At 47.4% G+C, this 24729-nt stretch overlaps 2 protein-coding genes across 5 annotated transcripts in view; one reads left to right on the top strand and one right to left on the bottom strand.

Annotated features, from left to right (window-relative positions):
- FANK1 (fibronectin type III and ankyrin repeat domains 1) overlaps positions 1-4821 on the bottom strand; it is a 111919-nt gene extending 107098 nt beyond the window's left edge. For 3 of the 4 annotated variants that reach the window (XM_088842426.1, XM_055424411.2, XM_088842427.1), the window contains exon 1: positions 4711-4815. In XM_088842426.1, the coding sequence (XP_088698552.1) occupies positions 4711-4723 (13 nt within the window). In that variant the 5' untranslated portion in view covers positions 4724-4815. Of the gene's footprint in view, positions 1-4710 lie in introns of all 4 variants that reach the window. The other variant, XM_055424412.2, reaches the window with a different exon arrangement.
- An 81-nt stretch (positions 4822-4902) lies between these two features.
- DHX32 (DEAH-box helicase 32 (putative)) overlaps positions 4903-24729 on the top strand; it is a 56067-nt gene continuing 36240 nt past the window's right edge. The window contains exons 1-2 of the mRNA XM_055424415.2: positions 4903-5174; positions 17090-17585. Of these exons, the coding sequence (XP_055280390.1) occupies positions 17304-17585 (282 nt within the window). The 5' untranslated portion in view covers positions 4903-5174; positions 17090-17303. The remainder of the gene's footprint in view (positions 5175-17089; positions 17586-24729) is intronic.

Below are 24729 nucleotides of genomic sequence, written 5' to 3'. Positions count from 1 at the left end.
TTGGGGCGGGGGGTTGCTTTTGGCAGGGGAGTGACATGACCTGTGCATTTTGAAAAGCTTACTCTGGTCCCCACAGGTCGGGAGAGGAAATGCAGAAATCAGCAGAGACTCCCATCACAGGTTAGGCAAGATGGTGGCTCGGTGTGGGTGGTGACCGCAGAGAGAGAGGCACAGGGTTAGGGTGTGTCTAAGGTGGAATGCGCAGGCACGCTGGTGGGTGGGTGGGGTGAGTGGCGGGCGGGTGCTGAGTAACAGAGGGGAGCTCGGATGACACTCAGATTTCCAGCTGGAGCAGTGGGGAAGACGGTGAAATCCTCCCCATCGATGGGCAGGCCAGTGGGAAAACAGGTTTGGAGGAACAGGTCTCCACCCCTTCAAGGCTGTGGCTCAGTCTCTTAGTCACTGGAGTAACCTAGAACCCCATGCAGGACTCCTTTGAAAAGGGAGGTGTCTATCAAGAAACTGCTGCCTGGCCTGAACTAGGCCCAGCGTTTTTTATTTAGGGAGAGTTCAGAGGGCAGGTGGCAATATGGTTGTAAGCGGGAGCTAAGGGTTTATCTTGATGCTGCACTTGATAAATATACACATTTTAAAATTCAGAGTATGTTCTTGTTTAGGGTGATTTGGTGGGCTAAGGAAGATCATGAGAGGAAAGTTTAAAGACCTGCAAAGCTACTCCTTGGCATTGCCACTTACTAAAATATTAGGGAAGAGATAGTACTGTTGAACATAAATCTTCTCTTAAAAAGAAAAAGAAAAAAAAAGGAATTTGGGACTTCCCTGCTGGCAAGCTCAGTTGGTAAAGAATCTGCCTACAAAGAAAGGAGACCCTAGTTGGATTCCTGGGTCAGGAAGATCCACTGGAGAAGGATAGGCTACCCACTCCAGTATTCTTGGGCTTCCCTTGTGGCTCAGCTGGTAAAGAATCCACCTGCAAGGCAGGAGACCTGGGTTCGATCCCTGGGTTGAAAAGATGCCCTGGAGAAGGGAAAGGCTACCCACTCCAGTATTCTGGCCTGGAGAATTCCATGGGCTGTATAGTCCATGGAGTTGCAAAGAGTCGGACACGACTGAGTGACTTTCACTTTCACTGGTGGCACAGTGGATAAGAATCCACCTTCCAACGCAGGGGGCACAGGTTCAAGCCCTGGTCGGGGAAGATTCCACATGCCACGGGGTAACGAAGCCCACGCACCACAACTACTGCGCCGGCGCACCTAGAGCCTGTGCTCCGCAACAAGAGGACCCACCACAATGAGAAGCACTTGCACTGCAGCTGGAGAGGAGCCCACACTAGCCGCAACTGGCGAATGCCTGTGCGTAGCCATGGAGACCCAGTACAGCCAAAAATAAGCAATTTTTAAAAACAGGAATTTGATGTGCATTTTTCATGTTATTTCATACATGGGTTATCTTTCCAACAACGTTATTAGTTTAGGAAGAAAATAATTAAAGATGTAAATATGTAAGCCAAGAGCCAAAACCATTCTGAACAGCCCAGGGTTGTAAGCTGATTTAATTTGCCCCTTTCCCCTAGGAGTCATTTCTTGGATCATTGACTTACTATCATTCTGGAGAACAGTGGTAGCCCCAGTCACCCTCTGCTTATTGCCAGTGTGATCCAGCTGTGGGATTTGAAGTGCTTATGTTTATGGGATTTTAATGACTCAGTTAATAAAGGTCACTCCTAAAAGTAATAGAAACCTAAGTGTCTGGAAACAGAATGGGTAAGACTGACTTGGGGGTTATTTCTAGTAGTTCTTTGGTGTTGTCCTTAGATACACGTTTAATCCTTAAAGGCAATGGAGAAGGTGCCTCCTTTTAAATCAATTTACTGGTGCTATATTCAACCACACCAGTAAAAAGGTATTTGAAACCCCCCAATAACAAATGGTATCATGTACACACCAGGCTTAAAATATGCCAGATAATATTGGCATAACAACATACTATATTGTTAATACAATACTGATGACAGTATAATTGTAGTATTTGTTAATATCACAGCCACAGTATTTTCCAATATCTTTGAAAGAATAAAATAGTAACTTGAGTCTCAGGTGGAATCTGGTAGGGTACACTCCTTGAAGTTAAAAAGGATCATAAAGACCATCTAATCTTGTCCTTTAAAATATTTATTAACAGCAAATGAATTAATATTCACCCAAAATGATGTTTATTAGGCTGCTAAAGAATTCTCTAAGGTAAATGGTCATTGTTTGAATTATCTAAAATTAAACTGGTGACAGCATTTGAGAGTATGTAAAAAAGAATAAATTTACAGTTGTGTGCCAGGCATAAAAGATTACTTAACAAATATCTTCCACGTTAAGACCCAATGTGATCAGATATAAATCAGACGGGTCATTCGTAGAGGGAATCGATTTCTCAGAGTTTTGCAAAGTCTCCAGCATCCGGCTCCCACTCACTTTTCCAGCCTTGTCTCCTTCCTCCTCCCCTCCACCCCTCAGTCTCCTCAGTTACAGCTCTACTGATCTTTGAACTCTGACCCTGAAACCAACACTGCTCTCTCTGGTCTCAGGGACCTTGCTGGAACCCCTTTCCCTCATTCTTTGTTGGGTTATTCTGCCAGAAACCTGTCCATTTCCTCTCCCCTCATCTCAGACCCCAGGGAGGTTTTCAGAAGTTCTTGGGCAAGTGTCTGCTCAGTTTCCCAGGGATAACCAAAGCTAACAGCGTTTCAGTCACTGTTCAATCCTCCACCCCAGGTGAGTATTTAGAACATAGAAAATACCATGGAAATACCACAGAAATTGGTACTGGAATTTGAAATTGGTATTGAAATTGGAAACACAAAATTCAATACCATACTTGAAATTTGTAGTTTACACAGTTAAACAGTAACATAAATTTGAAGAAATAAAGTAGGTATTTTTAAGAGAGATATTTCACTTCACTTTACTTCTTCTCTAAAGAGAGAATATACACACCCTGGCATTGGTTTGAAATGATACAAAAATGCTAACATTGTTGTAAGTTAAATTTCTTTCAACAGGTTAGATAACACACAGAATCCAGAGAGTTACAAGTGTGAATAGAATAGAATAGTGTATAAAAATCACTCAAACTATAATTCTCAACTTACAAGCTTTCTGCTCAGCAAGGGAGTTAAAAGAAAGGAAAAACTCTTTAGAGACCTCCTTGGAAACTAACGACCTTTAACAACATCAGCATATACCCCCAGAGAATGGACATGGTCTGAGTACTTTCATTTCTGAAATTGTGCAAGAAAAGACAACTTGGTTTTCAGAGTCACACTGCATTCTCCTATAAAAGTTTCAGGTCTTTCTAGTCTCCATATGAAACACTGTTCTTATTTTAAGAACAAAAGGAGCAATAAAACAGCTTGGGAAAGAAGGATGGAGCTCTGTGTCCCTGCTGCTGCTGCTGCTAAGTCACTTCAGTCGTGTCCGACTCTGTGTGACCCCATAGACGGAAGCCCACCAGGTCTGTGTCCCTAGAGAGGTTTAAATAGTAGCAGTAGTAATAATATAACAATAACAATCAACGGGCTTCCCTGGCGGCTCAGATGGTAAAGAATGCCCCTGCAATGTGGGAGACCTGGGTTGTATCCCTGGGTTGGTAAGATTCCCTGGAGGAGGGCATGGCAACCCACTCCAGTATTCTTGCCTGGAGAATCCCATGGACAGAGGAGCCTGGTAGGCTACAGTCCATGGGGTCACAAGAGTTGGACACGACTGAACGACTAAGCACAGCACACTGAACAACAATCAAAAACACAGTAAGTTAAAGCTTGTGTTAGATCTGATAATTCCAGACGGCTCACCTTTTGTCAAACAAAGTGGGAAACAGAAAAAGAATTCTTAACTTTTTGGGGGAAAACAGAAAACTTTTTTTTCCCTTTTGCGTGTCCAAGCCTACCTCGGAGAACCTCTAGCAACGAATTAAACACTCTTGCACAAAGCTCATGGCAACCCACTCCAGTATCCTTGCCTGGAGAATCCCAGGGACGGGGGAACCTGGTGGGCTGCCGTCTAGGGGGTCGCACAGAGTCGGACACGATTGAAGCGACTTAGCAGCAGCAGCACAAAGCTCAAAATTTTTCTCTCCTTCAAATCTCCGAGTACTGCGAAGAGGAGGCCATATCTTCTAATAAGGAGAAGAGCTAGCCTCCTTGCAGGTTCAACTGCTGACATTTTAGAAGCAGAATGGCTGCTTATGGTCAATGAATCAAAGTACCAAACAAAACAGTGACGACGGTACCATGTGGACTGTATTCCCGCCAGGCTCCTCTGTCCATGGAATTCTCCAGGCAAGAATACTGGAGTGGGTTGCCATGCCCTTCTCCAGGGGATCTTCCCAATCGAACCTGTGTCTCCCGCATTGCAGGAGGATTCTTTACCATCTGAGCCACCAGGGAAGCTCCAATAATAATGACAACAATAGTAACAAGAAATGGATTTGCGTGGGGGGTCATTTTAGGAAGCAACATCCTGGGGGCGCTGCGTCCTCCAGCCCACATTCCCGAGCTCACGCAGCCCTCCGGCTCCCGACGATCACACTCCGCAGGATTTAGCCCCTTTCTCTACCCTCCCGGAGAAGAAAGCGCGAGAGGGAGACCGTATATCCAGGTCAAAAGCGTTTTTAAAAAGCCTGCGGAGCCGCGCGCGGGGCGCCCACGCCCGTTCCGGGGGAGGCCCGCCCCGGCCCCGGCCCCGGCCCCCTTACTCTGGAGCTCCATAGAGGAAGCTGCTCCCGGGCCCCTACCGGCCGAGCCCCCGGCGCCGCAAGCCCCTTCTAACGCCTCTTCTCCCGGGGGCCGGCGTCGCTTCGGTTGCCCTGACAACCCGGAGGGCGGGGTGGGGGGAGGAGGAGGAGCAGGAAGGACGGCGAGAGGGAGGGACCAGAAGACGCCAGGAAACGCGAGCGAGCGCGAGGGCCCGCGCGTCTCCGGGGGGCGGCGAGCGCGGCGGGCGGAGGGGGCCCGCGGGCGGGAGACGCGCGGCCCCGGGGCGGCCTGGTCGGGCGGTCGCGGCCTCCCCGCGGCGGCCCTCGCGCCCCCGGCGGGGCCTTCGGGTGGGGCCCCGCGGGCCCTCCGTCGCCGATCCGCGGCGTCCGTTCGTCGGTCCGCGCGCCCGGCGAGCTCGGCGGGGAAGGGCGGCCGCGCCCGGGCCTCCTTCCGCAGACGGCAGGTAAGGCTGGGCCGCGGCGGCGGGAGGCCGGGCTGGGGGCGGCCGGGCGCGCCTGTTGCGGGCCGGACGCCCCCGCCCCGACCGGTGAAACGCCCGGGGAGCCGCGCCCCACCCCGGGCCGCCCCAGCCTCGCGGCGCCGCGCCCGGGCGCGCGGAGCGTACCCGCCCTCCCTGCCGCCCCGGGGCCGCGAGGCTGGGGGCGGCCACGGGCGGGGGTGCGCCCGGCCGGCCCGGCCGCACTGCGGCCACTCGGGTCCCTGTGGCGGGCAGCGCCTCTTGGCAGATGGGAGCGAGGGGTCGGCAGTGGGCCGAGCGCGTCGCCCGGGTCCCGAAAAGCGGGGAGAAGGCGTCTCCGCTGCGCACATTGCACTGTCATCCCGGGTGTCACCTTTCAGGCCGTGGGCCCCAGTCGGATCTTTCCGGTTTTTAGTTTTGTGTATGTGTGTGTGTATTTGTTTCAGAGCTCCTCCTGGTTTTCGCTCCAAGTTTTGGCCACCAAGCCCACACGTCCTGTACCAAAACTTGGTAGGGCAGTGAAACACACCGTAATTTTTTTTTGTAGCAAGATCCCACACTACAGTCTTTTTTCTCCTAAGAGTGGTTTTGAAAACATCGATGCAGGTCGTGCTTTCAGGAAACGTTGGGGATCACCGGGCATTTTGTCTGGTAGGCTGGCATGATGGATGCAGTGCTCCCGTCTGAAGATTTTGGCCCCTCCATCATTTCCTCCTGCTGCCCTAAACAGGACTTGAGGGGAATGAAAAGAAGGGAGCGTTTGGGGGCCACGTTAGTGACTGCTCGTTCTTTTCCACCCGGTAGATGACCAGGACATCAAGGAGAATTACTTTCCTCTCAGAAGGAGAATCATTCAGAGGTTAATTGAACCTGAGAGGCAGATATTCTGTGATGGAAAGGAACATTTATTATATTCCACCAGTTTGGGCTCTCCCCTCTCAGATGGTATGGGGACTTTTTCAGATTCTTTGTCAAAGCCACACGGTTTATTTATGTGGATATTGACAAGCAGTGTGATACATACAGAACTTATAATTCAACAGCTACAATATTAAAGTAATAAATTCAAGTTGGAAGGTAGACACTTCATGGTACCTTGACTACCTGTTCTTGTTACTTAGAGGCAGGGAATGAGTTTTTAGATGGAAAGGTTCTAAGATCAACAGTTCTTCTGTAGTACAGTCTTTTCAAATTCTAGTTTTCACATCATTAGCAAAGTTATGAATTGGTCTTTTCACTGGAGAAACAAACATAATGATGTTCTTTAATAATGTCAGAGTCAAAGTGACAGGATGACGATTAAAGCTTGGCTTTTATTAACAGAAAAGAGGATGTAGGGTTAAATTTTCCCATAGAGTAAAGGATTAGGCACTTGTATTTAAAAAGAAGAACCAAATTGTAGATCTTCATGTAACAAGGACTTGAGAATTTAGTAGTTATATGAAGATTTTTTTCTTTTTTTTTTAACCAGAGGATAATTGCTTTATAAAATGGAGATATATATTGGTAAATAGATGAATGATTTTAACGATAGCCATGAACTTGACATTGAGGCAATCTTGCATGGACATATTTTAGGTAATACGTGACTTGAGCAGCTGAAAAACAGCATTTGTTTTAGGGGATTGTATACCTATGGAACAAGTGACTAAAGAGGGGGGTGAAAATGAGGAAGGGGTAGGTACAAAAATGTCCAAGGCAGGGGTTGCTATTCAGTTTCTTTTTCTCCAGTAACAATGTACTTGTTAATCATCTGTTGAATGACTGAGAAGAGCTTTAAAGAAATTGCTTCAGATAAAGGGATGTGCTTTATTATTACTGGAGGGGATGGCCTGAGGTCAGTTGCTAGTGGCTGGGGGTTGAAATGAATGGTAAAGGTATTGGTTGTCCCTTTGGGGATTTTGTACTACTTTTTCTATTTGTTTTCACTGTCATGTTCAGAAAAGTTTCCCAGCTCTTCACTGGAGGAATAGTTACATCATTGTTTACTTTGCTGATGCTCAACTACATGTAGCAAGCCAAAGCGCTGTCCCAAGGAATAACAAGGTAGCAATTAAGAGACAGAGGTGGCCTTTCTTCTTATTTAAATCTCTTGTCCACATCAGAATTCAAAGTAAAAGTAATTCCCTTAGCAAGTTAACATGGTTTGATTCAAGTAGGATGATTTCAAAAGAAAAAAAAAAAAGCAGATGAATTTCTGTTTCATAAACTTAAAGTTTTCAGTTTTGTTTCTGGATTTCTGTTTTTCCATAGTGAGGGAACTCTTCCCTCTGTTACTTTCTGAAACTCAGAAGGAATTTGGTCAAAGGCAGAAAACAATTGTATTTCCATTTTTGCTGTTTGCTTTCTGTCCTCCAGACCTGTCATGGTCTGCACTCAAATTGTTGGACTTAAGAAATGCCTCTCCCTTAGCCCTTTTAATTATTCATGGTGTAACTGGCTACAGAGCCATGCTGCCCACTCCCCCATCTCCTATCTGGAGAGCCTTTCCAGGATAAGTGTGCATGTGTTCATGCTGTCACTCAGTCGTGTCCAACCCTGCTACCCCCTGGACTGCAGCCCTCCAGGCTCCTCCATCTATGGGATTTTCCAGGCAAGAACGCTGGAGCAGCTTTCGTTCCTTTCTCCAGGGGAACTTCCCAACCCGGGAGTCAAACCCGCGTCTTCTGCATCTCCTGCATTGGCAGAGGGATGTTTACCCTCTGAGCCCCAGGAAGCCCCCAGGATAGGTGAGTGTCCACTGAGTGTACTTCTATTCCTCCCAGGGTCACTACGCACTTTGGCACTTAGCCCTATACTACACTGTACTTTCTTTTTTCTTCTTAGAATTCTTTTTTATTGAGGTATAGTTAATTTATGATATCGTGTTAGTTTCATGTTAGTTTCAGTTGTATAGTACAATGATTTAGCCATATATATTAGATATATATATGTTCCTTCTCAGATTCTTTTACCTTAAAGATTCTTTTCAATATTATAAGATATTGAATATAGTTCTCTGTCTATATGGTAGGTCCCTATTGGTTATCTGTTTTATATATATACTATACTATCTTGTAGAATTTTCTCTCATTATTTTGTGTATGGGTCTTGTGCCTCTGATGAGATTAAACATTTTAGAGCTAAGTCCATAACCTAGGCTGCTTCTGTATTCCTTTTAGCTTGTAGTGGGTTTTCAGTGTGTACCTGATAATTAAGTAGGATAATAATAGAGGACAAGCCTTTAGTCAGGGATGATTGCATTAATTCCTGCTCTTCCATCTTGGGAAAGTCAGGGGCCATTATTTCCTCATTGATAACTCGGGTGATAAAACCTGCAGTGGTTGTCAAATGTGATTATAGATATGAATGAAAATTCCTTGTATATTACAAAGAATTTATTAAATGTAAAGAGTTGTCATTAACTCCAGCGTACACACAGCAAATATTCGGTGAGCACCTGTAATGTGTGAGGTACTTCCTGGGACCTGGATTTCTTCTCCAGGAGGGACTAGGAAATGACTTGATGGATTGTCAGTGAGGGCAAGGGGACCTCCCAGGCAGAGGAAGAGATTGGACAGAGGTACAGGGGATAGGAGACCAGCTCTGGGCACAAGTCCATTGTGGCTGGAACAGAGAGAACTTACTGGAAGGCTGGAGAGGCAAATACAGATGAAGTCAGAAAGAACCCGGGAGTGAGGCTTTTGTCTTGAAGGTAGTAAAAAGCACTTGAGTCAGTGACATGACTAGTTTTGCATTTGACAGAGATCACTGGCAGCCTGTGAATGACGTCATGTTGATGGAGAGCCACAGTTAGAGGCAGAAAAGCAAAACTGGAGATTTTGCAGTAATTGTGTGAAGAAATGGTAAGATAACTAAGGCTCTGGTGGTGATGGTGTTGGGAATTAGGAGGAGGGGCCGCTGAGCGAGGTGAAATCAGCAGCCTTGGAGATGCTGGAGGTGAAGGTGGGGGAGAAGCCAGGGATGACTTCCTGCTGACGGGCATTGTTCTGTCAGTTGCTGAATCTGGAAAGTGAAAGAAGCCTTTTCTTTCTCAGAAGTGTGAGAGGTGGAGTAGATGAAAAGTTCAGTTTTGAACGTTAACCCTGAAATAGCCTGTTATCTAAGTTGGGACGTCCTGTAAGTAGTCCTCGGACGTGTGGGTCTGGAACTGTAGAAAGAAGTCTGAGATGAAGATGGAAACTCGCGGGAAGCACTCAGTGATCGAAGTTAAAATGTGAGTGAGATTCTCCGGGGTGGTTACGTGCAGTGAGAAGAGGGTTGGGATAAAACTGGGGCACAGAAACTAGAAAGGAGGGACCAGAAAATCTGGAGAGATTAACAGAACCCCTGCTCTTCCAGGCTCGTGTGTTGGCACTCCCTGAAATGATTCTGTTTTCCTCCACCTGCCTTAGCGTGCACAATGTGGTTTATCGACTAATTCTTGTTTTAATAAGGTTGGTGCAGAATGGCTACCCGTTACTTTGTTAGCATGGAGGAGGAAATGGCAGCCCACTCCAGTGTTCTTGCCTGGAGAATTCCACGGACAGAGGAGCCTGGCAGGCTGCAGTCCATGGGATCGCAGAGTCAGACACCACTGACTGAACACACATATACACACACATACTTTGTGAAAAAGGTTCCTTGTATTTTTTGTTTTTCACAATCTCCATTTAGAGCAACAATTCAAGTAAAATATAACTTCAGGAGGTATGATAACACCCCAAGCAATACTGTCTTTGATAAAGAAGTTGTATGAAAGTTCATTTTGGGTATGTTGTAGGTAAAATAAATACAGTGAATTCCTTAGGGAGACTGTCAATAGCCTATTTTTAGTTTTCAACTTTGATTGGCTCACGCATTTGTTCACATATCTAACTAGACCGCATAAATAAGTCAAATTAATATTTTAGCATACTTTATTAACTTTGCTTTTACTCAAATGTTAGTTTTTAGAATATTATTCAGTAAAAATAATCATCAAAATAGTGTTGAAAAGCACTGAGTGGCCAAGCCATTTGAAATTCTAACAAAACCCTTGATTTATAGACTTACATGTAGGGAGTAATATGTTACTATGATACACAAACATTGATTGAGCTTGGGAAGTGTTTATGTGCAAATTGCCAGTAGAATGTAGGATTCTTGAAAAACATTGTGCAGGATTGATATTCACGCTGTGTTAGGTATATTATTGTTATTATTGAGACATCGCTTGGTTGTGTCTGACTCTCTTCAACCCCATGGACTGTCTCCCGCCACACTCTTCCACTAGACACCAGTGTTGTTCAGTCGCTTAGTTGTGTCCAACTTTTTACAACCCCATGGACTGCAGCGCGCCAGGCTTCCCTGTCCATCACCAACTCCCAGAGCTTACTCAAACTCATGTCCATTGAGTCAATGATGCCATCCAACCATCTCATCCTCTGTCGTCCCCTTCTCCTCCCACCTTCAATCTTTCCCAGCATCAGGGTCTTTTCTGATGAGTCAGCTCTTCGCATCAGGTGGCCAAAGTATTGGAGCTTCAACTTCAGCATCGGTCCTTCCAATGAATATTCAGGGTTGTTTCCTTTAGGACTGACTGGTTTGATCTCTTTGCTGTTCAAGGGACTCTCAGGAATCTTCTCCAATATCACAGTTCAAAAGCATCAGTTTTTTGGTGCTCAGCCTTTTTTATTTTTCAGCTCTCACATCTCTGCATGACTACTGGAAAAACCATAGCTTTGACTGTGCAGACCTTTGTCAACAAAGTAATGTCTCTGCTTTTTAATATGCTGTCTAGGTCTGTCATAGCTTTTCTTCCAAGGAGTAAGCATCTTAATTTCATGGCTGCAGTCATCGTCCACAGTGATTTTGGAGCCCAAGAAAATAAAAGTCTGTCACTGTTTCCATTGTTTCCCCGACTGTTTGCCATGACGTGATTGGACCTGATGCCATGTCCTTCGGTTTTTCAATGTTGAGTTTTAAGCCAGCTTTTTCACTCTCCTCTTTCACTTTCATCAAGAGGCTCTTGAATTCGTCTTCACTTTCTGCTGTAAGGCTGGTGTCATCTGGTTTCTGAGGTTATTGATGTTTCTCCCAGCAATCTTGATTCCAGCTTGTGCTTCCTCCAGCCCCTCCAGAGTACTTCACATGCTGTACTCTGCATAGAAGTTAAATAAGCAGGTTGACAGTGTACAGTCAGTTCAGTTCAGTTCAGTTCAGTCGCTCAGTCGTGTCCGACTCTCCGCGACCCCATGAATCACAGCACGCCAGGCCTCCCTGTCCATCACCAACTCCCGGAGTACACTCAAACTCATGTCCACAGAGTCGGTGATGCCATCCAGCCATCTCATTCTCCGTCGTCCCCTTCTCCTCCCGCCCCCAACCTTTCCCAGCATCAGAGTCTTTTCCAGTGAGTCAACTCGTCGCATGAGGTGGCCAAAGTATTGGAGTTTCAGCTTTAGCATCAGTCCCTCCAATGAACATCCAGGATTGATCTCCTTTAGAATGGACTGGTTGGATCTCCTTGCAGTATAAGGGACTCTCAAGAGTCTTCTCCAACACCGCAGTTCAAAAGCATCGATTCTTCGGCGATCAGCCTTCTTCACAGTCCAACTCTCACATCCATACATGACCACGGGAAAAACCATTGCCTTGACTAGACGGACCTTGGTTGGCAAAGTAATGTCTCTGCTTTTTAATATACTATCAAGGTTGGTCATAACTTTCCTTCCAAGGAGCAAGCGTCTTTTAATTTCATGGCTGCAATTAGCATCTGCAGTGATTTTGGAGCCCAAAAAAACAAAGTCTGACACTGTTTCCACTGTTTTTCCATCTATTTCCCATGAAGTGATGGGACCAGATGCCATGATCTTTGTTTTCTGAATGTTGAGCTTCAAGCCAACCTTTTCACTCTCCTCTTTCACTTTCATCAAGAGGCTTTTGAGTTCCTCTTCACTTTCTGCCATAAGGGTAGTGTCATCATAGGATGTGCTTTTTGGGAGCCCTGAGCCAATTCAAGCAAAGGAAAGCAAAGGAGTAATCTCCTTAAAAGTCCAGTTATGTCCATTGTTTTTGGTTAAAACAGAATATGCCTGGAAAATAAAGTTTTCATATTAGACGTTTGACCGCGTCTCTCAATATGGGTGATTACAACTGCGTTTTCCTTTCTGTGAAAGAACTGTTGTTGTACGGTATGTTTTCTCGGCCACCCTGCCTGATGCCTCCTGTAATATCGAGTGGTTCTCTGCCCCACAGTGTTGCAGCGGCAGCCTGCTGTAGCTCTTTAACGCGGTCAGGAAGCAGTGCAGTGCGACATGGTTGAGCACATTCTGGACCCGCACCTGGGACACATATCTGGGGTGAAGCTGAGAGCAGACTGCAGGACTTCAGCACCTGCTCTACCCCAGCTGAGCAGCTCGAAGCTGAGTGAATTAACTAAGCTTCTGAAGGCTTAAATTTCCTCATTAAAAAAATGAACATAATAAAGTAAACCCTCATGGAGTCCTTCAGAGTTTAAATGAAATAATCCATATAAAGTGCTTAAGTACTTACAGCGTCTGGCGCCCAGTAAGCCCTCCGTAAAGGCTAATTGGTAGAATCATCCTCATTGTCATTATTGCTGTCGTTAGTACTAGTCCAGTTTGGTGGTTGGATAGGACCTTTGTTTTCAAAGTGCAGTGTGCAGACCAGTGTCAGTCCACAGACTCTTACTGGTTTGCAGTGAGATTAGGAGCTGGTGCCAGAATGTAAATACACTGGGGCCCTAATCATACTGTTCAGGGTAATAGCAAGGCTTTTTCAGGGAAGGAAGCAGCCAGTTAATTTACACTGCAGTGCAAGCTCCTTATCTTGTCACAAGCACTTTGAATAGAGTTGGTGTGGAACATGGAACTAACAACCCTGTTCTCCAAAGAAATAACAGCCCTCTATCCTGAGGACACTCATTACTCACTGGTAATGCCTCATTAACCTTCCTTTGTTCTAAACCTTGTCGTCATGGTTCACGAGTATATTGTTTATTATTTCAGCTAATATGTATTGGTCACATAATCTTTGCAAAGGCCTATATTAGTTATGTTGTAGACTCTGCAGAGATGACTCAGAAGTGGATCTTGACCTTAGGAAGTCTGTCATAAACCTAGAGCTAGAGGACACCTGTGAAAACCTGAGTGAATGTGTCGAGTACATTTGCTGAGTTTGCGTTAGTGTTCCAGCGTTGGACTGGACTTTTTGGACTTTTTGTGTGTTCCAGCATTCCAGCATGGACTCAAAACTCAGCCACTCGCCCCTCCAAATCGGGAACTCAGTCTATAGGACAGTAAAAGGGTCTTGTGGACACAGCAGGGGAAGGAGAGAGTGGGACAAATCAAAAGAGTAGCCTTGACACTTATACACCGCCTGTGTAAAACAGCCAGTGGGAAGCTGCTGTATAGCGCAGGAAGCCCAGCCTGATGCTCTGTGACGACTAAGGGATGGGCTGAGGAGCTGGGGGGGTCTCAGAGGGAAGGGACATACGTATGCTTACAGCTGACTCGTGTTCTTGTACAGCAGAAGCACAACGTTGTAAAGCCTGTTATCCTCCAATTAAATCGATAAAGTGAAAGTCGCTCAGTCATGTTTGACTCATTGCGGTCCCATGGACTATACAGTCCCTGGAATTCTCCAGGCCAAAATACTGGAGTGGGTAGCCTTTCCCTTCTCCAGGGGATCTTCCTGACCCAGGGATCGAACCCAGGTCTCCTGCATTGCAGGCGGATTCTTTACCAGCTGAGCCACAAAGGAAGCCCAAGAATACTGGAGTGGGTAGCCTTTCCCTTCTTCAGGGGATCTTCCTGATCCAGGAATCAAACCAGGTTCTCCTGCATTGCAGGTGGATTCTTTACCAACTGAGCTATCAGGGAAGCCCAAATAAATACAGACCGAAAGAAAGAAAAACAGGTCCCGAGAGAGCTGCAAATAGGTGTCGCAGGCTTCATCGCTTTACCCTTCAGACTCGCTGGGGTCAGGATGGAGCCCTTTGTGGACTCAGCCTTCACAGGCCTTTCTGTCCAACAAGGCTGACTGGTTCTAAGCACCGTGAAAGAGAGCAGGTTAGAGAAGCAGATGGGAGCCTCACCAGCGAAGCGCGACCATGTGATGTGGGGGCCACATCCCCGGGGAGGGAGGGCTCTGTGACCGCAGTCTGGCCTCTGACCCCCGTCACTTCAGGGAAATCTGGAAACCTCATTCTGTTACAGGAACCAGTGCATTGGTGCCCTTGCTCAGTTCAGTCGCTCAGTTTTGTCCAACTCTTCGTGACCCCATGGACCACAGCACGCCAGGCCTCCCTGTCCATCACCAACTCCCGGAGTTCACTCAAACTCATGTCCATCGAGTCGGTGATGCCATCCAACCATCTCATCCTCTGTCGTCCCCTTCTCCTCCCGCCTTCAATCTTTCGCAGCATCAGGGGCTTTACCAATGGGTCAGTTCTTTGCGTCAGGTGACCAAAGTATTGGAGTTTCAGCTTCAACATCAGTCCTTCGATTGAACACCTAGGACTGATTTCCTTTAGGATGGACTGGTTGGATCTCCTTGCAGTCCAGTGGGCTCTCAAGAGTCTTCTCCATTGGACCTTGAGTCATGAGGAAAAAGTTAAATCCCGAATATGCTCTGTTTAGCTGGCAGAAGTCAGGTTTTCTACTTCTGGAACTTGGTGGTCCGTCCCGTGGTTCTCCAGGTGACTGGGCTCCCGTGACCTCTCCTTGTGCAGACGTCCTGTCGGCCAGGCCTGTGGTCATCTGCAGGCCGTGCCGGGGTGGGGCGCCTTCCACCACTCACCCACGTGGTTGGCGAGCTGTGCCTTCTGTCAGCAGACGCCAAGCTTCAGTCTCTTCCTAGTGGCTTCTCCACCTCAGCTGCCTCCAAGGGAGAGTGTTTTCAAGCAATTGAGTGCCTCAGAAGTAGTCCAGCATCACTTTACTTCTTTCCTGTGGTCACAGCGAGTCATGGGGCCAGCTCAGATTCACAGGGAGAGGAAGTAGAGTCCACCGCTCCATGGGTCATCTCTGGATCACCAGAACAGATAAGTAGGTGATGTGTATCTGTACACGTGGTTTGTGTAAAAAGAGGCTAGGTCAGTCTTAGCTTTCTTCTAGAAAGATGCCTATTCAGAAAATGTGACTGTTTCCCAAGGACTCAACGTGGTCAGTGCTTTCTAAGTAAGACTTTAATTATACAATGATTATACTTTTAGGGAGCCCTGTAAGAGAAGCGTTTCAGGGACACATGTTTGGCAATAGTAATGGTGCTGCTTTGTTTTTAAAGATAAAACAGTTTGCAACCATGGGGTGGCAAAGAGTCAGACATGACTGAGCGACTCAAAACAATTCAGAAATAGTACCTAAGGCAATCATCAGCCATAGTAGCAGTAACTTAATTTACATGTAAGATGAGATCCCTTGGGAGGGATTCTAATCAGAACAAAACAAAAGCTGAACATAAAACTGAGAGTTAACTTCTCTTAAGCAGTGGAGGTTTCTGATTGTCCGGCACCGTCGCAGGCAGCTTGTCCTGTGACCTCAGGCAGTCTGCTTTTGGAGCTCTTCTGTGGGGCTGGTCTCAGTGTGGAATTGTGGAGTTAATGCGCGTTACATTTGTATTATCACACCTTGACAGTTCCATTGTAATTTTGAAACGGTGGCTTTCAGAATGAATTTTGAAGAACTCTGCCCTCAGAGAGCCAGAACGCTCTTCCCCACCCTAGAGATCAGTTTCTCCCTCTTGTGATCTTTGACTTTTTAAAAGTTCTGTACCAGTCTTCCTCCTGCCCCGGAGTATCTTTTTGTGCATGACCAGTGCCTCCTTTATTAGTTTAAGCCCTGGAAAGGCACTCAAGAATGTTTCTTAAGTGATTGACTGTTTCCCTGGAGCCTGACTTGACCAGTGGAGAAGTGTTTTGTTTTTATTACTTATGGTTAGAAGCTAGCCGTTTGAGACTACTAACTCTGACAATCTCAAGCAATAGTTCTGATAAATGAGGTGCCATAAGAAGAGTGACCTGAGTGACAAAATATCATGAAATATATTTTATTCTGCTTTCTTTTTTACTTGAGTTTTTCTTTGCTTTTAGTTTTCCCTTGGTTAATGTGAAAAGGTGCTTATTTCCAGCAATACTGATTGAATTTTTTAAAAACCACCAGTGATTGGAAAAGGAAGGATCCTTTCTCTGACACATACAGACCATTCCTAGTGTAAATTTTACCCTTTCTTAGGCAGTTTTTCTCTTCTTCATTTAAATTAAGTGTTGTAATTTGTTGCCTCTTAAATCTAACATGTAGGGCTTAAGTCCCAGGAATCTCAGGAAACATGCTTGAGATTTCTGGTGTAGTTAAACAAATAAAAGACCTCATTAACCAAAGCTGGCATAGCCTCAGATGGGAAAAAATAATAAATTCACTCACTGGACTTTGTAAATTAGCACAGGCAAATGTAAAATGAAAAAGAACATTTAATACTCTCTTAAACTAAATAAATGAATAGTAGACTTTCTGAAGCCAGTGTGAGGGAACATTCACCAAGCCCTCAACAGTTTTCCCTTGTAGAGGGTCTGCCGTCTCCTTTGTGGTGGGATTAGTGACCACGTGATGGAGCCTCACGCTCACAATGTCCGCCTGTTGCTCCCGATTCTTGCTGTCATTCAAGATGTGGGGACCTGGGACAGGGGTCAGCAGAGAGAACCAGGTCCCGGGTGCGCTCGTGCTCCAAACTGGCCAGGGAGAAATGGCAACCAACCAGAGCTGAAGAGCGAGCCTGCGTTATGCCTGGCCTTTTAAACAGCAGAAATGCCAGAGAGTAACCCGTTAATAGAAAGAATCAGGCTTTTGTTTTGGAATGCCTATTGCTTTTTCTTTTGAGCATCTCGTATGTCTGTGTACCTGACTTTCCTTCTTGTTTAGTTTGCGTCTGACTTTGGCGACCATCACTGAAGGCCCGGAAGCGTGCTGGAGCGGCCAGCGCAGCAGAGCACAGATGCAGCCCAGAGGAGCTCAGCAGGCGAGAGCCGTGCCCTGCAGCCCCGCAGGTTGGGACGTCTGAGTTTGTGTACAGAGACGGCTGTTTGCAGTGGGTTGTTGCGGGGGAATGCCGGCGGCTTAAGCTCCCTTGGACAAGATGGAAGCAGAAGCCCTGGAATGTCCCAATTCTTCCTCTGAAAAACGCTATTTCCCTGAGTCCCTGGATTCCAGTGACGGGGATGAGGAGGGAATTCTGGCGTGTGAGGACTTGGAACTTAACCCTTTCGATGGCTTGCCGTATTCATCACGTTACTATAAACTTCTGAAAGAAAGAGAAGACCTTCCAATATGGAAGGAAAAATACTCCTTTATGGAGAAGCTGCTTCAGAGTCAAATTGTGATCGTTTCGGGAGATGCTAAGTGTGGCAAGAGCTCTCAGGTGAGTAGCCCCTGTGAAAAAATAGTTGGCTTTGTATGTTGTACCATTTTAGTACTGAAATAGTTACAGCATCACAGCATAGCATCCTGTTGTAAGAATGAAATCGTCTAAACTGAAAAAACAGAAAAGAACCTTAGCAATTCAGGTTCATCAGATAAGTTACTTAACCTGATTTCCTTTATGAAAGCCGGCTGAATAAAAGTTAATACTTAGGTGGATATTAATCATGTTTATTGTACCACTGAACTTTCTTTAGTAGAAGAATCTATTCAAATTACTTTGTTGTAAATAAAAAGTATTCTGTTGTGCATACTGTATTTTAAGAGAGGTTACTGGCCCACGGTAAGTTTTGGAATTAACTGCCATGTTTACAGGTCTGGCAGTCTGATACTCAGAATGCATGGATATGCTTGTTGGTGACGTTGGTCAAGCTACAAAAAGTTAAAAACACAAGGAAATCTTTGTTTTCCAAACTCTGAGAAACAATGGAGGGCTTCCCTGGTGGCTCAGTGGCAAAGAATCTGCCTGCAATGCAGGAGACACAGGTTCGATCCTTGGGCCAGAAGATCTCCTGGAGGAGGGAATGGTGACCCACTCCCGTGTTCCTGCCTGGGGGGGAGGAAAGAGGAGGAAACAACCAGGTAGAAAGTTGGTGGCGACTTATTGGCCAGTTTGTTGTTGTTATATTTGAACTCCAGGCTTGAGTGAGAGCTGTATTTTATAAAGCAAGTGATAAATATTTTTATTATGAAATGAATTCACAGATTTTCATGATGTACAAATTAGAGTAGACTGCAGAAATAATCTGATAGAGCGCCTTCGTTCTTCAGATGATGAAACTCTGGCCCAGAGGGATGTGATCATTTGTCTAATGAATGCCACATGACTGTCGTGGCATTCTGAGAACTCTTTACATTTTGCTGTTTCAAGGTTTTACTACCTCTGAGCCTTCCTTGTTCTAAATGAAACTTGAAGAGGGGTGAAATGAATCACTGGTGTTCTTTTTCCCCTTTACTTTGTAACTGCCAATATCAAGGGTATATTATGATTTTCCCTTTGTTATGATGACTGGTTGCTACAATGAATGATTTCAGTTTGTCCTAAGAAGCTAATGCTGAACACTGAAGAAGTGTAATTTTCCTGCTTTCTGTGGACAAGTGGCAAGTTAAAAAATGATTTAGAGTTTTAATTTTGCAATAATTTTAGACTTATGCAAAGTTGCAACATGGTACAAAGATTTTCCACATACAGTTCACTCAGATTCCACCAAAGTTAACATTTTACCAGATTTGCTTCATCGTTCTCTCTCTCCATACACACATACGTTTTTATTCTGAGCCTTTCAAGAGTAAGTTGACAATATGATACCCTTTACTTCCAAATACTTCAGCTGCTGCTGCTGCTGCTAAGTCACTTCAGTCGTGTCCGACTCTGTGTGACCCCATAGACAGAAGCCCACCAGGCTCCCCCGTCCCTGGAATACTTCATCAGTTCAGTTCAGTTCAGTCGCTCAGTCGTGTCCCACTCTCCGCGACCCCATGAATCACAGCACGCCAGGCCTCCCTGTCCATCACCAACTCCCGGAGGTCACTCAAACTCATGTCCACAGAGTCGGTGATGCCATCCAGCCATCTCATTCTCTGTCGTCCCCTTCTCCTCCCGCCCCCAACCTTTCCCAGCATCAGAGTCTTTTCCAGTGAGTCAACTCGTCGCATGAGGTGGCCAAAGTATTGGAGTTTCAGCTTCAGCATCAGTCCTTCCAATGAACACCCAGGACTGATCTCCTTTAGAATGGACTGGTTGGATCTCCTTGCAGTCCAAGGGACTCTCAGGAGTCTTCTCCAACACCACAGTTCAAAAGCATCGATTCTTCGGCGATCAGCATTCTTCACAGTCCAACTCTCACATCCATAATCAGTACCTACTAAAAGCAGGGTTAGCCACAATATAAGTACTGAATCTAACTTGTAATATTTCAAATGTCATCAGTTTTCCCACTAAGGACCTTTGTAATTAAAAAAAACTCCAGCTCAGAACCCAGCCCACAGTCGCACTGCGTCGCCTTGCCCTTTCTCCTTAAGCACCTTTGAGCCGAAGCAGCTTCTCAGTCCTTCCTTGTCCTTCGCAACCACGACATTTCTGCAAAGCACAAGGCAGTAGGTGTTTTGCACAACATCCCTCAGTTTGGATCTGTCTGCTGTTTCCATTGGGTGAGGCTCCAGTTCTGCATTTGTGGCGGGAAGAGCACAGTAGTGCCATGTGTCTTCCTCAGGACCTCATAGCAGGGGACAGAAGAGTTTTCCCAGGGACAGGGGAGCCTGGTGGGCTGCCGTCTATGGGGTCGCACAGAGCCGGACATGACTGAAGTGACTTAGCAGCAGCAGCAGCAGTGATGTCAAATCTGGTAACGTGACAAGGTGGTGACTGTCCTGATGTCTTTTGTAAAGTTGCGGTTTTCCCCCTATCATTTAAAATATATGAGGGATATGAGGAGATACTTGGAGACCATGTATAGTCTGCTGCTCATCACACATCCACCTACCAATTTCAGCGTCCTGGCATGATTCTTACCTTTGACATTATTACATGGTAGTAACCAAATGGTGACTTTTCTGAGATTCCATCTACATTCAGTGTTTCAAATTCTTCTGTAAAATTGAGCTTCTTCCCCTTCATTATTTATTTATTCATTTATTTATGTCCGTGTGGACTCATGAGTTCTTATTCTGTGGGTGATAGTTGATTATGAAGCCCATTTATTTTGTTGCTCAAACTGTTCCTAATGTGGCCCGTGTTCCTTCAGGAGGACTTCTGTGTCCTTTTGACATCATTCTCTGCGCATACCTCTGCTTTCTGGCCCAGGAAAGTGTTACAGGCTCATCTAGTATGTTCCTTGTTCCAGTCTTAGAAAAAGCCATTTTCCCCGAAGAGCCATGGTGGTTCCTTTTAGTGGAGAATTATATTTAAAAACCAAGTCAAGTGAAGTGAAGTGAAAGTGGCTCAGTCATACCTGACTTTGCAACCCCATGGAATGTATTCTCGAGCCAGAATACTGGAGTGGGTAGCCTTTCCCTTCTTCCGGGGATCTTTCGAACGCAGGTCTCCCGCATTGCTGGCGGATTCTTTACCAGCTGAGCCATAAGGGAAGCCGTGTCAGCAGCGGGTTGCTGTTGGCTTATCATTGCTCCCAAGCCCTCTCAGTGAGCAGTGAGGCCACTAACACGTGTGCTGCGTGTGCACACACCTCTGCATCTCTAGTGAGCAGTGAGGCCACTAACACGTGTGCTGCGTGCACACACCTCTCCGTGTCTCTAGTGAGCAGTGAGGACACTAACACGTGTGCTGCGTGTGCACACACCTCTGCATCTCTAGTGAGCAGTGAGGACACTAACACGTGTGCTGCGTGCACACACCTCTCCGTGTCTCTAGTGAGCAGTGAGGACACTAACACGTGTGCTGCGTGCACACACCTCTCCGTGTCTCTAGTGAGCAGTGAGGACACTAACACGTGTGCTGCGTGTGCACACACCTCTGCATCTCTAGTGAGCAGTGAGGACACTAACACGTGTGCTGCGTGTGCACACACCTCTGCATCTCTAGTGAGCAGTGAGGACACTAACACGTGTGCTGCGTGTGCACACACCTCTCCGTGTCTCTAGTGAGCAGTGAGGACACTAACACGTGTGCTGCGTGTGCACACACCTCTCCGTGTCTCTAGTGAGCAGTGAGGACACTAACACGTGTGCTGCGTGCACACACCTCTCCGTGTCTCTAGTGAGCAGTGAGGACACTAACACGTGTGCTGCGTGCACACACCTCTCCGTGTCTCTAGTGAGCAGTGAGGACACTAACACGTGTGCTGCGTGTGCACACACCTCTGCATCTCTAGTGAGCAGTGAGGACACTAACACGTGTGCTGCGTGCACACACCTCTCCGTGTCTCTAGTGAGCAGTGAGGACACTAACACGTGTGCTGCGTGCACACACCTCTCCGTGTCTCTAGTGAGCAGTGAGGACACTAACACGTGTGCTGCGTGCACACACCTCTCCGTGTCTCTAGTGAGCAGTGAGGACACTAACACGTGTGCTGCGTGTGCACACACCTCTGCATCTCTAGTGAGCAGTGAGGACACTAACACGTGTGCTGCGTGTGCACACACCTCTCCGTGTCTCTAGTGAGCAGTGAGGACACTAACACGTGTGCTGCGTGTGCACACACCTCTCCGTGTCTCTAGTGAGCAGTGAGGACACTAACACGTGTGCTGCGTGCACACACCTCTCCGTGTCTCTAGTGAGCAGTGAGGACACTAACACGTGTGCTGCGTGCACACACCTCTCCGTGTCTCTAGTGAGCAGTGAGGACACTAACACGTGTGCTGCGTGCACACACCTCTCCGTGTCTCTAGTGAGCAGTGAGGACACTAACACGTGTGCTGCGTGCACACACCTCTCCGTCTCTCTGAGCAGTGAGGACACTAACACGTGTGCTGCGTGCACACACCTCTCCGTGTCTCTAGTGAGCAGTGAGGACACTAACACGTGTGCTGCGTGTGCACACACCTCTGCATCTCTAGTGAGCAGTGAGGACACTAACACGTGTGCTGCGTGCACACACCTCTCCGTCTCTCTGAGCAGTGAGGACACTAACACGTGTGCTGCGTGCACACACCTCTCCGTGTCTCTAGTGAGCAGTGAGGACACTAACACGTGTGCTGCGTGTGCACACACCTCTGCATCTCTAGTGAGCAGTGAGGACACTAACACGTGTGCTGCGTGCACACACCTCTCCGTGTCTCTAGTGAGCAGTGAGGACACTAACACGTGTGCTGCGTGCACACACCTCTCCGTGTCTCTAGTGAGCAGTGAGGACACTAACACGTGTGCTGCGTGTGCACACACCTCTCCGTGTCTCTAGTGAGCAGTGAGGACACTAACACGTGTGCTGCGTGTGCACACACCTCTCCGTGTCTCTAGTGAGCAGTGAGGACACTAACACGTGTGCTGCGTGTGCACACACCTCTCCGTCTCTCTGAGCAGTGAGGACACTAACACGTGTGCTGCGTGCACACACCTCTCCGTGTCTCTAGTGAGCAGTGAGGACACTAACACGTGTGCTGCGTGTGCACACACCTCTGCATCTCTAGTGAGCAGTGAGGACACTAACACGTGTGCTGCGTGTGCACACACCTCTCCGTGTCTCTAGTGAGCAGTGAGGACACTAACACGTGTGCTGCGTGTGCACACACCTCTCCGTGTCTCTAGTGAGCAGTGAGGACACTAACACGTGTGCTGCGTGCACACACCTCTCCGTGTCTCTAGTGAGCAGTGAGGACACTAACACGTGTGCTGCGTGCACACACCTCTCCGTGTCTCTAGTGAGCAGTGAGGACACTAACACGTGTGCTGCGTGTGCACACACCTCTGCATCTCTAGTGAGCAGTGAGGACACTAACACGTGTGCTGCGTGCACACACCTCTCCGTGTCTCTAGTGAGCAGTGAGGACACTAACACGTGTGCTGCGTGCACACACCTCTCCGTGTCTCTAGTGAGCAGTGAGGACACTAACACGTGTGCTGCGTGCACACACCTCTCCGTGTCTCTAGTGAGCAGTGAGGACACTAACACGTGTGCTGCGTGTGCACACACCTCTGCATCTCTAGTGAGCAGTGAGGACACTAACACGTGTGCTGCGTGTGCACACACCTCTCCGTGTCTCTAGTGAGCAGTGAGGACACTAACACGTGTGCTGCGTGTGCACACACCTCTCCGTGTCTCTAGTGAGCAGTGAGGACACTAACACGTGTGCTGCGTGCACACACCTCTCCGTGTCTCTAGTGAGCAGTGAGGACACTAACACGTGTGCTGCGTGCACACACCTCTCCGTGTCTCTAGTGAGCAGTGAGGACACTAACACGTGTGCTGCGTGCACACACCTCTCCGTGTCTCTAGTGAGCAGTGAGGACACTAACACGTGTGCTGCGTGTGCACACACCTCTGCATCTCTAGTGAGCAGTGAGGACACTAACACGTGTGCTGCGTGTGCACACACCTCTCCGTGTCTCTAGTGAGCAGTGAGGACACTAACACGTGTGCTGCGTGCACACACCTCTCCGTGTCTCTAGTGAGCAGTGAGGACACTAACACGTGTGCTGCGTGCACACACCTCTCCGTCTCTCTGAGCAGTGAGGACACTAACACGTGTGCTGCGTGCACACACCTCTCCGTGTCTCTAGTGAGCAATGAGGACACTAACACGTGTGCTGCGTGTGCACACACCTCTGCATCTCTAGTGAGCAGTGAGGACACTAACACGTGTGCTGCATGCACACACCTCTCCGTCTCTCTGAGCAGTGAGGACACTAACACGTGTGCTGCGTGCACACACCTCTCCGTGTCTCTAGTGAGCAGTGAGGACACTAACACGTGTGCTGCGTGTGCACACACCTCTGCATCTCTAGTGAGCAGTGAGGACACTAACACGTGTGCTGCGTGCACACACCTCTCCGTCTCTCTGAGCAGTGAGGACACTAACACGTGTGCTGCGTGCACACACCTCTCCGTGTCTCTAGTGAGCAGTGAGGACACTAACACGTGTGCTGCGTGCACACACCTCTCCGTGTCTCTAGTGAGCAGTGAGGACACTAACACGTGTGCTGCGTGCACACACCTCTCCGTGTCTCTAGTGAGCAGTGAGGACACTAACACGTGTGCTGCGTGTGCACACACCTCTGCATCTCTAGTGAGCAGTGAGGACACTAACACGTGTGCTGCGTGCACACACCTCTCCGTGTCTCTAGTGAGCAGTGAGGACACTAACACGTGTGCTGCGTGCACACACCTCTCCGTGTCTCTAGTGAGCAGTGAGGACACTAACACGTGTGCTGCGTGCACACACCTCTCCGTGTCTCTAGTGAGCAGTGAGGACACTAACACGTGTGCTGCGTGTGCACACACCTCTGCATCTCTAGTGAGCAGTGAGGACACTAACACATGTGCTGCGTGTGCACACACCTCTGCATCTCTAGTGAGCAGTGAGGACACTAACACATGTGCTGCGTGTGCACACACCTCTCCGTGTCTCTAGTGAGCAGTGAGGACACTAACACGTGTGCTGCGTGTGCACACACCTCTCCGTGTCTCTAG

The sequence above is a fragment of the Moschus berezovskii genome, chromosome 12 (assembly GCF_049115385.1).
Source record: "Moschus berezovskii isolate FMDL1 chromosome 12, NW_MosBer_1.0, whole genome shotgun sequence".
Classification (NCBI taxonomy): Eukaryota; Metazoa; Chordata; class Mammalia; order Artiodactyla; family Moschidae; genus Moschus; species Moschus berezovskii.
The sequence above is the reverse complement of the archived record's forward strand: the minus strand, read 5'-3'. Positions and strand labels throughout refer to the sequence as shown.